At 52.6% G+C, this 14,607-nt stretch overlaps 2 protein-coding genes across 4 annotated transcripts; one reads left to right on the top strand and one right to left on the bottom strand.

The window, feature by feature from the left end:
* The first annotated feature begins 1,188 nt into the window (after nt 1-1,188).
* MGST3 (microsomal glutathione S-transferase 3) lies at nt 1,189-6,211 on the top strand. 3 transcript variants are annotated; one of them, XM_085586793.1, is made up of 7 exons: nt 1,189-1,243; nt 1,476-1,590; nt 3,322-3,445; nt 4,256-4,329; nt 4,923-4,980; nt 5,644-5,716; nt 5,992-6,211. In XM_085586793.1, exons 3-7 carry the CDS (start codon nt 3,329-3,331, stop codon nt 6,111-6,113), a joined length of 444 nt encoding a protein of 147 aa, XP_085442919.1. In that variant the 5' UTR covers nt 1,189-1,243; nt 1,476-1,590; nt 3,322-3,328; the 3' UTR covers nt 6,114-6,211. The 3 variants fall into 3 exon arrangements, with proteins under 3 accessions (XP_085442919.1, XP_085442920.1, XP_021401530.1); XM_085586794.1 differs by having other exon boundaries at nt 1,473-1,590; XM_021545855.3 differs by lacking the exon at nt 1,476-1,590.
* Nucleotides 6,212-6,421: 210 nt separating this feature from the next.
* Nucleotides 6,422-14,538, bottom strand: ALDH9A1 (aldehyde dehydrogenase 9 family member A1). The gene is made up of 11 exons (XM_021545854.3): nt 14,349-14,538; nt 13,611-13,756; nt 12,393-12,522; nt 11,955-12,089; nt 11,283-11,479; nt 10,382-10,522; nt 9,462-9,650; nt 8,450-8,537; nt 7,972-8,113; nt 7,375-7,487; nt 6,422-7,271 (listed from the first exon to the last, which is right to left on the bottom strand). Exons 1-11 carry the CDS (start codon nt 14,524-14,526, stop codon nt 7,177-7,179), a joined length of 1,554 nt encoding a protein of 517 aa, XP_021401529.2. The 5' UTR covers nt 14,527-14,538; the 3' UTR covers nt 6,422-7,176.
* Nucleotides 14,539-14,607: the final 69 nt, after the last annotated feature.

Genomic DNA, 14,607 nt, shown 5'->3' with positions numbered 1-14,607 from the left:
GGGCAGGTCCTTCCTGCCTGAATTCCCATGCTGTTCCATCTTAGATTTTTTTTTTTTTTTTTTTTTTTTTTTTTTTGGTAAGTGAAATAAAACTACAAGAGAAGGAAGTATCTGTGCTCCAGTTTCACTTCCTGTGCTCCCAGTTTCACTTGCTGTTTTTTACCCAGTCTTCTTCTGCCATTCTGATTCAGGATTTTGGTGAAATATTAATTTTGGGTAGGTGTGAGAGGCACAGTGCCAGGCATTTCCACTTCCACCCTATCTTGGGACCACAGAACAGTAGGGACATAAGGACTGCCTTGAAAAGGTACTGAAATACGGGAGAGGTCCTGCCACTGTGCTGTAGCCAAGGAGGTCACAAGGCCCTTCCTGGCCAAAAAACCCACCAGGGCTTAAAGGGATCAGCCTCCACAGCTGGAGCCCCAGGGAATCTAAGAACTTCCTGCTTTGGAAGGGCAAAGAGATTGAAACCAGGACTTTAAGAACCCAGGATCTCACTGATTCTTCTTTTCTTTCTCATTACACTGATTACAGAAAGGAACCCTTTGTGCTCCTGCAGTGCAGCCAGACCACCTGTGCCTCTCCACTGTTGTGTGAACATTTACAGAACTGCAAAGTCCAGCTCTGCTTTTGTGTCACACTCTGATATTTCCTAAAACTGGAATGTTTTATAAAGTAAAAATATTGCTTACACGCTCTCCAAATATTCTTGGAAATGGGTTGTGTGTCCATACCAAAGTGTCAGAGTTACATCTACAGGGAGATTTAATATCCTTGTTACCACCAGCGCTGGGAATTGCCAAGGGAAGTGTCTGCTTACACGACCCAGTACAGCAACTCCACTTGTGAAACACGCTGTAGGATCTGGTGAGGTAAGAGGGGAAACCAGGAGATTTCAGCAAGCACGGTGTCAATCACCAAACTCGGAGCCATTAAAGCGTAGACTGCGAATGAGGCTGAGAGCTCTTTTACCCTTTCACAACGGGTAAAATGGCAGAAAGGGAGTGGGGGAAAGGCTGAGCATAACGATGTGTGTGCGCTGGGGGACAGCGTCACGGCAAATCCCTCGGCAGCGGTTCATCAATCCGTGTCCCACTCTTCTCTCGCGGCAGGGAGACTGATCGCGCCTGGCCGAGCGCCGGCCCCGCCTGCGGGCGGTGCTGCGGCCGGCACGGCCCCGCCGCCCCCGGCTCCGTCCCGGCTCCGTCCCGCAGCGCCTGGGCTGCTCCGCGCCGCGCCGAGGGTGAGTGCGGGGCCGGGGGCAGGGGGATGCTCCAGGGTCAGCCTGTCCCGATGGTAAACGGAGCAAGCGCTGTGGACATCTCCCAGCCGGGGGAGGCTCCGGGGGAAGGGGGCTCGGCTCCCTTTTGTCGCTCTGCTGGCTCGAAGGGCTGAGTTTACTTCGGGTAATCCAGTGCGGATCCACGCGTGGGTCTGTTCAAGGAGCCTTAATGCGCTTTGCTGACTCACAGCAGCTGCGGTGTCGTGGCAGAGTTGGGAAGGTCCCTTCTTGTGCGGCCGCTCTGTGCCGTGTCATGCTCCAAAATCTCGTGTCTGTGGCTCCAGCCGGAAACATCGCAGGGTAAAAAGGTAGGAATTGAGTCTTGTGCACCGTGACAGCCAAGCCCTTGCAGCTGCGGGCAAAGGTTGCTGAAACGCTCCGGGCAGCACAATCCGGAAACGACCGTGGGAGTCCTGCTGACTTTGGAGTGCTTTATATGGCACGGAATTACGAGAGCAAAGGCTTTGATACCAGTAGTGTAAGAGTAGCAGTTTTATGACACACCCGGTTTAATGCTTTGCCGTACTCTTTGCTCCCAAAATAAATCCCCAGATTATAACTTAGTGCTGGAAGATAAAATGCCTGATTCTCCAACAACCTTGTGATTTGAAGGGAGAAGTGTGACCACCAACCTGCTCTACATGTTCTATTTTCAGTGTGTCACCTGTCAGGTTCTAACCTCAATTACAGGTGCATGCAGCTGGGTTTTCTTCATTACTTCATGGTTTTAATATTCTTACTGATAATTGTTTACCTCACTTCCTTTGGACAAAACTAGCTGTTGTCTTCACCTTGCTCCATTGATGATAATCCTCTGCAAATGAGAAATAAAACACTCTGGTCCCCAAAGATCCCTTGTGAGGGGTGCAAGAGGAAGACTTTGCAGCAGTTCCCTGAGGTGGTCTGTTTTTCCCCACACTGACAGATTGTGCTGGTGGGTCAGTGCAGGGAGACGCCAACACCTCACTACATCATGGAGGCACCGTCTGGAGACAGGCACCAACTGGGGTTTGATTGGAGAATTCTCTCGGTGCTGGAGGGAGGTCTCTGCTGGGCTGTGTCATGCAGCACCCTCCAAGGTCACCCAGACAGGCATCTGACGTTTGGGGTTGTGCAAGATGGTTGTGGGGAAGGGCCCTTGTGCTGTCTGGCAGCAGGGAGGGAGCCAGAGTGCTCTGTGTGGAGCAGGGCAAGCTTATGGGGGCTGCTGAGCAGGAAAAATGAGAATGTGGAATGTAGGGCAGCATGGCAGAGGCTGCAGGATGCACCTTCTGCCCCATGCTTCTGTCTCAGGCCTGCATGAGGGAGCACAGAACCATTAAACAAAAGCCAGGCAGGCCCTGGTGTCCCCTGGCCACTGGTGCAGATGTTTGTAAATGCCAGTAGCTGTGTGTTGTTGGAGCTGTTCACCAGTTTGTGACTCTGAGAGGCTTCCTGGGAGCTGTAGGGCAGAACATTGGTCATCTGGCCAATGGCTCTTTACCCAAAAGTCCAGTTATCATTGCTGTGGTGGTGGGTTTTATTAGTATTTTATGTAAGGGTGACCTTAGCAGTACAAATTAATCATTGATGATGCTCCTTCCAGCTCAGGGGATTTCTGAGCCAGTTTATAATTCCCAGTTTACCCTTTATTCCCAGTTTCCTGTTGAATTTATGAGAAGTGCCTGCGTTCACAATGTCCCTTGGCAAGGAGTTCCATAGGTGTGGTTCCCAGTGCATGAAGAAACATCTCTCTTGGGGAACAGGCTGGAAATCAACTGACTTCATTTGATGGCCCCTAGCTCTGGGGCTGGAAAGGCCCAGGCTGCACTAAGGTTCTCCAGACACCACTTCCCACCAACGCTTAGATGATTTTAAGTCTTGCTTAACAGGAACTATGCAGACAACTCCTGGTTTGTGCAGGCTCCAAAAGGTACAAATTCCTTCAGCCAGTCCCTGTGCTGGGAGCTCTTGGGGTCCAAGCTCAGCGACTCTTCCATGCACCTATATCACATGTTGCCACTTCCCCAGAACATTCACGGGCTCCCTTTCTCTGGCAGCACCACCATGGCTGTTCTCTCCAAGGAATATGGCTACGTCATGCTGACTGGGGCCGCCAGCTTTGTCCTGGTCATGCACCTCGCCATAAACGTGGGCAAGGCCCGCAAGAAGTACCGTGTGGAGGTGAGTGCTCAGAGAGGGCACGGCAAGGTTGGAGCCAGTCTGCTGACACCTCGATCGGTTTGGGGTGATTTGCTGACATTCCTTGCCCCACCACATAGATGTAGAAGGGATGGAGCTGCCATGGCTCTCCAGAAAGCAGCTCCAGGGATTTGGATAACACAGCTTGGGATTTGGGACATCAAGCTGAAAGCATGTGGCTTTGAGCTTGGCAGCACTGATGGGCAAGAAACTGTTTGGCCCTTTTTCCTTTGAAATGGGAAAGGGGTCATGGCTCAGAAGTGATAGAAGGGTTTCTCAAACTCAGGGGGAAGCATGTGTGCCCTGTCACAAGTCTTTCAAAGTGACCTTCCCTCAGCATCTATTGGGGAGCCTTTATGGCAGGCAGAGCTGTGGGCTGGGTGGGGACACTGAGTCAGGGCCATGGCATGCAGTGGCTGCTGTGCCACTTGGCTTCAGCACAAATCACTTCTCCTTTGTTCTTTCACCACTTCACTCATGGAAGTGATGAGCAGGGGTGGGCACCAGGACAGCTCCAGCTGCCTGTTGAGGTGATCCCATTCCTGGACTGGAGCAGATGTAGCCAGTGTGTGTGATGCACAGAGGGCTGGATTTGAGGCCTGGGGAAGCCTCTGCAGCCAGGCAGCAGCTCCAGGAAGGCGGTGACCTTGAACAGAGCTTTTGTGGGCCGCAGGGCAGGCACAGCCTCTAACATGCCACTGCAGGTTGTTCTTGCAAGCATGCAGGCAGTATGGGGAGAGGAGCTGCAGGCCTCACTTGCTGATGCTTTGCTGCTGGTTTATTTTTTGGCAGTACCCAGCCATGTACAGCACAGACCCTGAACACGGGCAGATATTCAACTGCATCCAGCGCGCGCACCAGAACACGTGAGTGACATCTTTGAACGGGGGCCTTGGAGCACACGGGGCTGAGGGGCAGGGCCCAGAGCCCCAGAGGTGCTGCTGCCTCTGCTTTGATCCAGGTCAGCCCTGCAGAGCCTAGCAGAAAGGCTGTGCTGGCTCCTTCCCTGCCTTAAAGTGTGGGATGGTGCTGTGAAGCCATCTCCTCTTCCCCAGTTCCCAATTTGCTTTCAGGGGTAGATCTTAAGACGTGAGGAATTTTGTTTCCAGAAGGTGCTGACCTGTTGTGCTGCCCAGGTCTCCCTGAGGAGAGGCCAAAGTCCACCCAGCTCCTGTGGACATGTTGCAACAGCACATCAGAGGGGTGCTTGGGGAATGTTTAGAGTGGCTTAGGGAATAAAATGGAAAGAGTGGGTGGGTGTCCTGGGAGAGAGCCACAGGCTGGGAGGAAGCCCCTAAAACCATGAGTGCTTCCTTTTGCAGCCACAGCACTGGGCACAGAGACTTGTAATGAGCCCAAAATGCCCTTGGCAGGGAATGTTTGCAGTTTCTGTCCTTCTGGAGTTTTGTCTTTGTAAGCAACCTGAGCACAAACACAACCTCCTCACTTTTACTTTCAGATTGGAAGTCTACCCTGCCTTCCTGTTCTTTTTAGGCACTGGTGGACTCCACCACCCGGTAAGTGATGCAGAACTCTGCTCTGGCTCCCTGACCTGGGCAAGGTGTGCATCAGAAGGCCAAGACAGCCCCTTCAGTAGCCACATCAGACATTAAGAGCAGTGCCCCTTCTTAAAACTTAGTTGTAGAAGGTCTTCTGCAGGAGAATCACAAGTAATAAACTCATTCCTGCTGTTTCAGCTATTATAGTCCCTGCCCTAAAGGTGCCTTGCTAGACAAAGTAAAGCATTTGCAGCCTCCAGCTGCTGAGTGGGAAGAAACCCTTCAGCCCAGTTTTTCCAAGCTCTGCCAAAGGAAGCCAGCAAAAGCCTGGATTACTTTTAACTGAAATATGCAGACAACTTGGGAGGAGGCAGGCACATGGGAGAGGCCATACCCAGTATCTCTGTCTTTGTCATCAAAAGACAAATTACATCTTTCCTGAAGACAGACTCCTTTTCAAGAGGGAAGGAAGCAGCATAGGCACATCTGGCAGATGGGAGCCATGTTGAAGCAAGCTCTAAATGAAGAGTCAAGGTGGAAGTTTAGAACACCTGCTGGAGGCACTGGAGCAGCAGCTGTCTCCACAATCCTTGCTCTGGCTCACTAACTGGCCAGGGGTGAAATGAGATTGAGCACCTGCTCAAGCCTCCAAAGCCTTTAATGCTTCTCCTTTCTCTGCAGCGAGTGGCCACAGGGCTTGGCATTGCCTGGATCGTTGGGAGGCTCCTCTATGCCTATGGCTACTACACAGGAGGTAGGACTGTACCCTGCAGCACACACTCAGGTCTCCTACAGTGACCTCAGGACTCCTTGCTCCCAGCCAGGGGTGGAGGAAAGGGTACAGGGTCTGCCAACACTGCAGCACACTCTTCCTGCTCTTGGAAAGAGCTCTCATCCAGCAGGGATGCCTACCCTAAGAGGCCTGAGCTGCTTTGCCCTGGGGATTTCCCTTTAGTTTTTGCTCCCTTCTTCAATCTCCAGGCTGGGCTTGTCTATCAGTGAACTGACAAATCCTGGGTTTTTTTCCAGATCCCAAAAACCGAAGGAGAGGGGCCCTTGGTTCCGTGGCACTCCTTGGGCTGGTGGGCACAGGCATCTATTCAGCCTGCCAGCACCTGGGCTGGGTCTGCCAGCAAGGCTGCAGAAGCTAAAGGGACTTTTCTTCTGTTTTCTTTTAGAACACTTGGCTTCCTGTGTTTTTTTTCCTTTTCTTTCTCAATAAAAGGAAGTTGTCCATTCTGTATTTTCATTATAATGTTACAGAGGGTTTTCTTAAAAAGCTCTGCAGAACACTAGAACAACTCTGGTTTTGTAGGATTACAGAAATCTGTCTGCCAGGCAGATGTTCCTTCTAGCTTTTATGATTTTACTGATCAAAAAGCCACCTTGCAGCTCATTTAACCCATATAGCAACAGGCCCATTTCTGGACCCCTCAGTTCATGTCACGCTGAGAAGATGTTCCAGAATAATTATTTATTTTATTGCTAAAAAAAGATATAAGAAAACAATTGAAGTTGTTGCTTTATCATGTGTATAAAGAACAGTAAGTTTAGAGGAAGGAAGTGAGATAACTTTCACTATTCTGTGCTGGAGCTCACCACCACTCTGGCATAGAGGTGATTCTCAGGGCCAGGCAGCAATCACCCAACCCTCCCCACAATGTTTTGCCCCACTTGTAAATAAGGTACAGATAGAAAAAATCCAAACCTTGAGGTTACCAAGGGTCTAGAGGGAATAAACAATGCTACACTTAAGGCTTTTATGTGGTTACAGAATAGGCAGGGTCAGGATAGTTACAGGATATCATTGTTTCCAAGAGCTTATACCTGCATTGAGTAGGGCCCTACCTTTTAAGAGGCCAGAAATGAAGCTGATGGAGGGTGGAAGGCAATGGGGATCAAGGTACACAGCCTGGGAAGCCTGGGCCTGGCCTTGGCCACTGACAAGCCTCTGATAACACCTCTGTGGCTGCAGGAGCTGCTGCCAAAAGCCAGATTGGTGCCTCCTGCTCCGAGCTTCCCATTGTCCACCAGCCAGGTCAGAGCTGAGCCCTGTGTGCCCCTTGCAGGAGCAGGGTGGCTAAATGCTGCTCTAGCTCAGCTTCCCCCCAGGCACTGACAACTGTAGGGTACTTTATTGCTGTGTACATGATCCACATCTCCAGCTGGCAGGAAAGAGCTGCCTGATGCTGCCCTGAGCAGGCCCCAGAGGCACTAAAACACAGACTCCACATCCCCCATCTCCACACAGACAGTCTTCAGCTGTGAGTAGTACTCGATGGCTGCCCGGCCGTTCTCCCTGCCAAATCCTGCAGGGAAGAGCTGCAGTGAGGACACAGCTCCAGGCAGTGCCAGTGGCCCCTCGCAGCCCCTGGAGCTGGCATCTACCAGGGGAGGTCACACAGAGCTCACCTGAGAACTTGTATCCCCCAAAAGGCAGCTCCACAGGGCTGACGTTGTAGTTGTTGATGAAGCACATCCCAGCCTTGAGAGCAGCCACTACCCTGTGAGCCTTCTGGATATCCCTGCAGGAAAAGAGCAATTCAGCTGGATCCCCTCCTTCCCTGCCAGGCAGCATCCACCAGCAGGCCACGCTGCTTTCTGGAGTCCAACCTGCCCCACTCTGTCTTTGCCTGCTCAAAGGAGGCAGCACCAATTCCCAAGGATGCTCCAAGTGCATTTGATTCAAGAGGGCATGACAAGGACCCCAGCAACACAGAGTGGGACAAGCAGCCAACAGCAGCACAGCAGGCTCCTGATCATCCTGGAGGAGCAGGAAGGCAGCCAGCAGGCCAAGCCAGGCTGGGAGGAACCCAAGGGACAGCCGGGCCCACCCAACACTTCAGGAAAAAAAGGGAGATGTGCAGTCATTTACAGATTTCCCTTTTGCAATCCCTTCCTTCAGCTTGTCTGGAAGAGGATACCCATGCCCAGGCACTGCAAGAGGAGCAGTAAGTAACTGTAAATTTCTCCTCCCCAGAATGGTTCCACAACACTGCCCAGTCATACCTGGTGAAGACACCACCTGCCAGGCCAAATTTAGTGGCGTTGGCTCTCTCCACAACCTCCTCCTCCGTGTCAAAGGGCAGGATGGCCATGACAGGCCCAAAGATTTCTTCCTTCACACACGTCATGTCATCCTTGCAGTTCCCTGCAAGGGAAGCGTGGCAGAGCACAAGTGCTTCAGGAGGCAGAGCAGCAGCACAGCCTGTGCACTCAGCAACCCACACAGTCTTGGAGACAGCTCCCAGCATGGCAGAGCAGCCAGGCACACCCTGCACCTCAAAAGCACCAACAGCACCATTCCTGTCAGGCCCTCCAACAGCACAGATTTCCCTGGATGCAGGGAAGCCTCAGCTCTGTCTAGGACCCCCATCCAAGTGTCCATCCACGCTGGGGACATCACAGAGCCAGATTATAAAGCTGAACTCATTTCTCAGGAGAAATCCCACAACATCCATGGTACCACGACTGAGATGGATCCTACCTAACACACAGGGCCGCATGTAGTAGCCATTCTTCAGCTTTGGGTCATCTGGCACATACAGGTCCCCACCACACAGCACCTCTGCCCCCTGGAAGAGAGACAAGAGAGGAAGGGATGCAGGCACATCCAGGAGCATCCTGCCCAGCTCTGGCTGGCCCTCAGCCTACCCCAGCAGGCTCTGCTAAAACATTTGCCTCCATCTTTCTTATAAGCCCCTGTTATGAACTGAAACCCTTCAATCAGGTGTCCCCTGAGCCTTCTCTTCTCCAGGCTACACCACCCCAACTCTCAGCCTTTCCTCACGTGTTTTTCCTGTGCTGAGGATTCCAGAGCTTGAAGTGGAGTCTCACCAGAGCAGGTCAGAGGGGCAGAATTCCCCCCTCACCTGCTGCCCACACTGCTTTGGATGCAGCCCAGGGCATTGGAGATTTCTGGGTGCCAGCACACATGCTGGGGCATGTCCAGCCTCTCATCCACCAGCACTCCCAAGTACTTCCCTGCAAGGCTGCTCCATCTGCTCATCCCCCAGCCTGGATTGATAGCAGAGCTTGCTGTGACCCAGGTGCAGCACCCTGTACTTGGCTCAAATCACCTCCCTGTCCTCTACGTGCCTTAACACAACTTCCAGAAGGATCTGTTCCGTGATCTTTCCACAGTCAGAGTGGTGAGGCTGACAGGTCTGCAATTCCCAGGGTCTTGTCCTCCACCCTTTTTGAAAATGAGTGTTTTTCCTTTTCCAGTACTTCAGACTTCACCTGACTGCCATGACTTTTCAAATATCATGGAAAACAGCTCAGCAACTACATCGGCCAATTCTCTGAGGACCCTGGGATGCATCCCATCAGATCCCACAGACTTCTGTATCTAGTGGTCCAACACACCCACCGAGTAAACCAAAAACAAAAAAAAACAGCTTAACTGGGAAGGCACAGAGCAGGAAGGCAGCTGGTAGTGTGTTTGTCTAGCAGGAAAGACATTTCAGGGCAGTCCCAAGGCAGCATCACAATCTCACCTGCTCCTTTGCCTGCTTGATAAAGCCCTGCACACGATTCAGGTGGGGCCGGTTGATGAGGGCTCCCATCCGTGTGTCTTCCAGAAGAGGGTCTCCAATTTTGATTTTCTGGGTGCGTTTCACCACCTCCTTTGTGAAGGTATCCAGGATCTTCCTCTCCACAAACACCCGTGTGCCGTTGCAGCACACCTGGGACACAGGACAGGCAGCTCAGAACACACAGCACTCCACAGTCCTGCCCTGCTTGGGTCCTGCTCCAGAGGCTCTTGGAAAAGCCCCTCCAAAGCAGCTAACTTGTCCCTGGGGACAAGGAACACAAGGAGATTGCCCTGGGGTTGGACTGCACTGAACAGTCCTTGCTGGACACCATGGTTCTGATGCCACCAGGTGGCAAAAACGCAGCAGGTCACCAGCAGCAGAGACCTTGAGCTGACTCCCGACTTCCAGAAATGACCCCGCTGAGCAAATTTGCCAACAGGATTACACAAAACCTGCAGCACAGGTGGATATCCTGAACTTGGGAAGGACAGAAGCCTGTCCTCGGGCTCAGCACACCAGGCTGGAACCTGTTGCCCTCCAAGGGACACCAGCACAGCTTCTCTGACTTGTGAGTGCCACACTGGTGCCAGGGCATGGAAGCAGCTGTGCTGAGCTGGGTGCTTGGTGCCAGGGAGGCTCCACGTCTGGGAAGGACAGGACACTGGCTAAGTGTGTCCTGTGGCTAAGGCACACTCTACTGGGACACTGTGCCCGGGCTCCTGCAAGGGCATCCCTTCTGACACTGCACGGGGAAAGGTGTGGCAGGATGGGAGCTTCAGGGCATCCCTCACTTCCAGGAGGACACAGGCTGGCCCCACTGCCCGACCCTGACCCTACCCTGCCTCTCTGGGAAGGAGCACTCCTGCCCCACAGACACACACCTCGCCCTGAGTCAGGAAGTTGGCCATGAGGGCTCCCTTCACAGCGTTCTCCAGATCAGCATCTGAGAAGATGATAAGGGGGGATTTGCCCCCCAGCTCCAGGGTGACTGGCTTTATCCCTTTAGCTGCCATCTCCATGATCTGAGGGGAACAAGGACACAAAAGATAAATGATCCACTGGCCTAGGGGAGGCTGGTGGGGGGAGGCAAGAAAGACCCAAAGGACCATTCACCAATAAGAGAAGCAGCACAAAGGCCAAGCTGGGCTCCCTAGATGTGGTAAGTTCAGACTGAGGACAGCCCCAGAAGGTTTGGGGGTTGTTTTTTTATAGATAAAATCAACAAAACCTGGAGAGGCATTTGCAGAAGTCTTGTGCTCAGTGTAAGCTGCAGGCAGCTCTAGCTGCCATCTGTCACTGCAACTCACAGATACACACATGTAGGGAGCGTTCACAGGACAACATTTCCCTTCCTTCAACTTAGAATTTATTCCCAAAAGTTTTTCTTTAATTTTGGAATAATAAATTGAGCGTGAGAAACTCAAAACAACTACCCCCTTGCTTAAAAACAGTAGGTTGCATGCAGCTTTAGTGCTTTATAGCAGCCAGAACATTTTTCTAGTGCTGCTGTTTCGTGTTTCATGTACTCTCCTCTCGACATCAGCACCCACCTGAGCAGCTCAGAGATTTCACTGCAAGCAGGGGCTAAGCAAGTGAAGCTGACCAAGGGGTTTCTCTCCCAAGCCCGTGCCCAGCAGGTTAACTGGATCCCCAGCATGTCCCTGCCCGTGCTGTGAGCTCCTTGCTCGGCCCCAAAAATGCTGACCCACACCCCGCCTCTACAAGCCCCGTGCAGAAAAGCTCCAGGAGGTATCACCTACAGACCTCTCAAGGTGCCTTTACCTTCATGCCAGTTGTCACACTGCCAGTGAAAGAGATTTTGGCCACATCTGGGTGCTGGCAGAGGAACTGGCCCGTGGCAGCCCCACCCTGCACCACGTTGAAGAGCCCCTTGGGCACTCCGGCCTCTGTGAAGATCTCTGCCAACCTCACCACAGAAATAGGGGTGAAGGGTGAAGGCTTGAAGACCATGGCATTGCCTAAGGGAACCCAGACATAGGCAAGATGGGGTTAACACCCAAGCTGCTTCAGGGAAGAAACAAAAACAATCCCCACCCCACACTGTGAGTTTGTCTCAACAGATCCCAGAAGTTTCCCTCAAGAGAGGAGGAAACACTTTCAGCTGATCACTGCAACTAAGGGTGCCCCTTCCTGCTGGGGAGAGGGCTGGGGGAGATGAGGCTGCTGGTCTTGCTCTGCAGACATTTCCAGAGACCTTCCCCATCTGGTACAAAGCCAAGCCATCAGTGTTTTTCTGGTGCACTCCCAACCTATTGACATCTGACATGTTCCTCCTTCCATTTCCTTTCCCTTTCTGCCAGAGTAACAGCCTGAACATTCTGCTAATCCTTCAGCACTTTAAGGTAATCGCAGAGTTCATCCCAGAAATCACTCTGCCCCACAGGATCATTGGGCTTTGAAGAGACACTGGTGTGGGCAGAAAGGCTCCATTACCACAAGCCAAGGCCGGGCCAGACTTCCAGCAGGCAATCTGGAAAGGGTAATTCCAGGCTCCAATCCCAACACACACCCCAAGTGGTTCTCGCCGAGTGTACCCAAAGGATCCCCCCGGAAGCTGGATATGTTCACCTGCAAAGAAACAGCCAGAAGGTAGAAAAGAGCAAAATCCCTTCTTGTTTGATCAGAGCCCCCAGGGGTCAGGTCTGGCTTTGCCTGGGAGCAGAGACACAGTTTCACCCCAGCAAGCTCATAGAAGGCGTGTGAGTGCCCACAGAGCATGGCAGCATTGGGCAGAGACCTCTCAGAACCCTTCCAAGGTCTTCAGGAATGGCCCATCTCAGAGAAATCAGCAGCAAAGATGGCTTTGTGCCATTGGAGCTACCAGGGAAGGTGGGACAGAGAGCAAAGAGCAAACTGCAGTAACATCCTCACCCGCCAGAGATCCTGCCAGCCCTGCGTAATACTCCAGGCACTGCCAGGATATGTCGATGTCCACTCTGGCCTCAAAGATGGATTTCCCATTGTTGATGGTCTCCATAGTGGCAATTTCCTCCCTCTGCTCCTGTGAGCGGCACAGGACACAGACAACGTGTTAGAGAAGCCTGGAGCAGAACCCCACAAGGAGACAGGTGCTTCACAAGCACACAAATCCCAAACAAGGTCCTGCCATGAGAAACTGTCATCTCCAAAAGGGACATTCCCAACTGCTATTTATCAATGTCCCCATGGTGACTGAGTGCAGGGCAATGTCAAAGGGAAAGCTGCTGGGGTTCACTGCTGGTCCAGTCTTGTTTAACATTCCCGTTTATCTAAAAGATGAACAAACATGAACTTAGAAGCCAGGTGACAAACAATTATTAGAATTCACAGAACTGAACTGGGAAGAGCAAACAGCAAGATCAGAATGGAACCAGAGGCCAGTGAAGAGAGACAAAGCAATGCAGCTGGGAAGCATCCTTTAACAGTCTATCTCCCAGACAGAAGTATTACCCTGCTCTGGAGGTCTGGCAAAAGCAAAAGTTTGGCATTAAGGAAAGTTTTCTCATGACTTGCACACACTGCAGAAAGTCTGGGTTCTTATGGATGTGTACCTTGATGGAGATTAACTCTGATGCCCAAGATCTTGTTATCTTAGAAAGGAGGCCGTGTTAAACTTCACTTATGTGCATCCTCCCCATGTGTATGATCTGATAGATAAAAACCAGTACTCCTACTTTCTCTTATTGCCAGGTCACATTCCAGTCATGTAACAACAGCCTCCGACAAGCCAAAAGTTCAGCAATGCCAGTTATGCAATTCCAGCTTTGAAACTGTGCAGTGAAATTTAATCTTTGGAGCAGTTAAAAGAACCACAAACCCTGCAAGATGCCAAATGGGTCACTTCAGTTTAATGTCTTCTAACAGAATTGAGCTGAGAAAGCATACACTGGCCTTGAATCCAGTGATAAAAAAAAAGCTGCAGGCACGGGATGCTGACTCCAGTGATAAGAGCAAAGCCCTGCCTGAGGCAGCCTCCTGTCTCTTCTGGCCAAAGGTGGCTTTTAACTCCTGAGCAACTCCTGGAGCTCTGCAAGTCCTGCTGAAGCCTCCAAGAGCCACAATAACAAGGAAGCTCAGAGGCAGAACCACCCCTCTCCCCCTGCCACATACCCGAATAATTCTGGCAGCCTCCAGCATCACTCGGCACCGCTCCATGCCCGACATCTGACTCCATATTTTAAAGGCAGCTTTCGCACTCTGCACAGCCAGATCGACTTCCTTCTCCCCAGAGCAGGGCAGCTTGCACAGCACACGACCTGGGCACGTTTCAAACGGGGAATAAACGAGATGGAAATCTCAAAAAAGGGGCCCAGAACGTGGTTTATCTTGCACCAGACCTCACATACTTGAGACAAGCCACCTATACGAGGCACAGATTTCCCACTGATTTGTAATCAGCCACAGAAGAGGTGCTGCAATTCAGCTGCGCCGAACTAAAAGAGCTGACATTCCCCACAGTCGTGCTCTGATTACTCATTACCTCCAGTTCCTACGAAATTCCTGGCTTTTCCAGCTGAGTTTGTTACACTTCTACCACCCTCTTCAGGGCCTCTCGTTACACATTCCCCAGGAGGGTGAAACACTTAGAAGCGATTCTGCTGAACGCTACAAACCGGTAACTCCAACGACAAAATCACAGAGCTATTTAAGTTTAAATTGCAGCAGTGACAGCGCAAGAGCCGATTCCTGCAGACAGCGGCGAGGGCCAAGCGCTGAGGCGGCGCCCGGCCACTCCAGCGGCGGCGGCTCCGGGCAGCCGCACAGGCGGCACCCGGGCGCGCTGAGGGGAAGCCGAGCCCGCCGGGCCCGGCGGCACCGACCGCTCCCTGCCCCGCAGCCCCGCGGTACCTGTGGCCGGCTCCAACACCTCCTCCAGCTGCCCGCCGTCGGCGGGCTGGACGCGGGCGCCCGCGCGGTAGTTGAGCGGCTGCTGCACGGTGTTGGTGCCGGTGGCGGAGCTCATGGCGGCGGCTGAGCGCAGCCGGGGCAGGAGCAGCGGGCTCGGCAGCCGCGCCCGGGCCAGCATCGGCGGGATCCCGGCAGGCGCCGCGGGCGAGGCGCCGCCTCTCCCTCCGCCGCCGTTCACCGCCAGGGCCCGCCCCGCTCC

The sequence above is a fragment of the Lonchura striata genome, chromosome 8, assembly GCF_050655825.1.
Source record: "Lonchura striata isolate lonStrDom1 chromosome 8, ASM5065582v1, whole genome shotgun sequence".
Lineage (NCBI taxonomy): Eukaryota > Metazoa > Chordata > Aves > Passeriformes > Estrildidae > Lonchura > Lonchura striata.
Note: the sequence above shows the minus strand (reverse complement) of the source record. Positions and strands in the feature narration are given on the sequence as shown.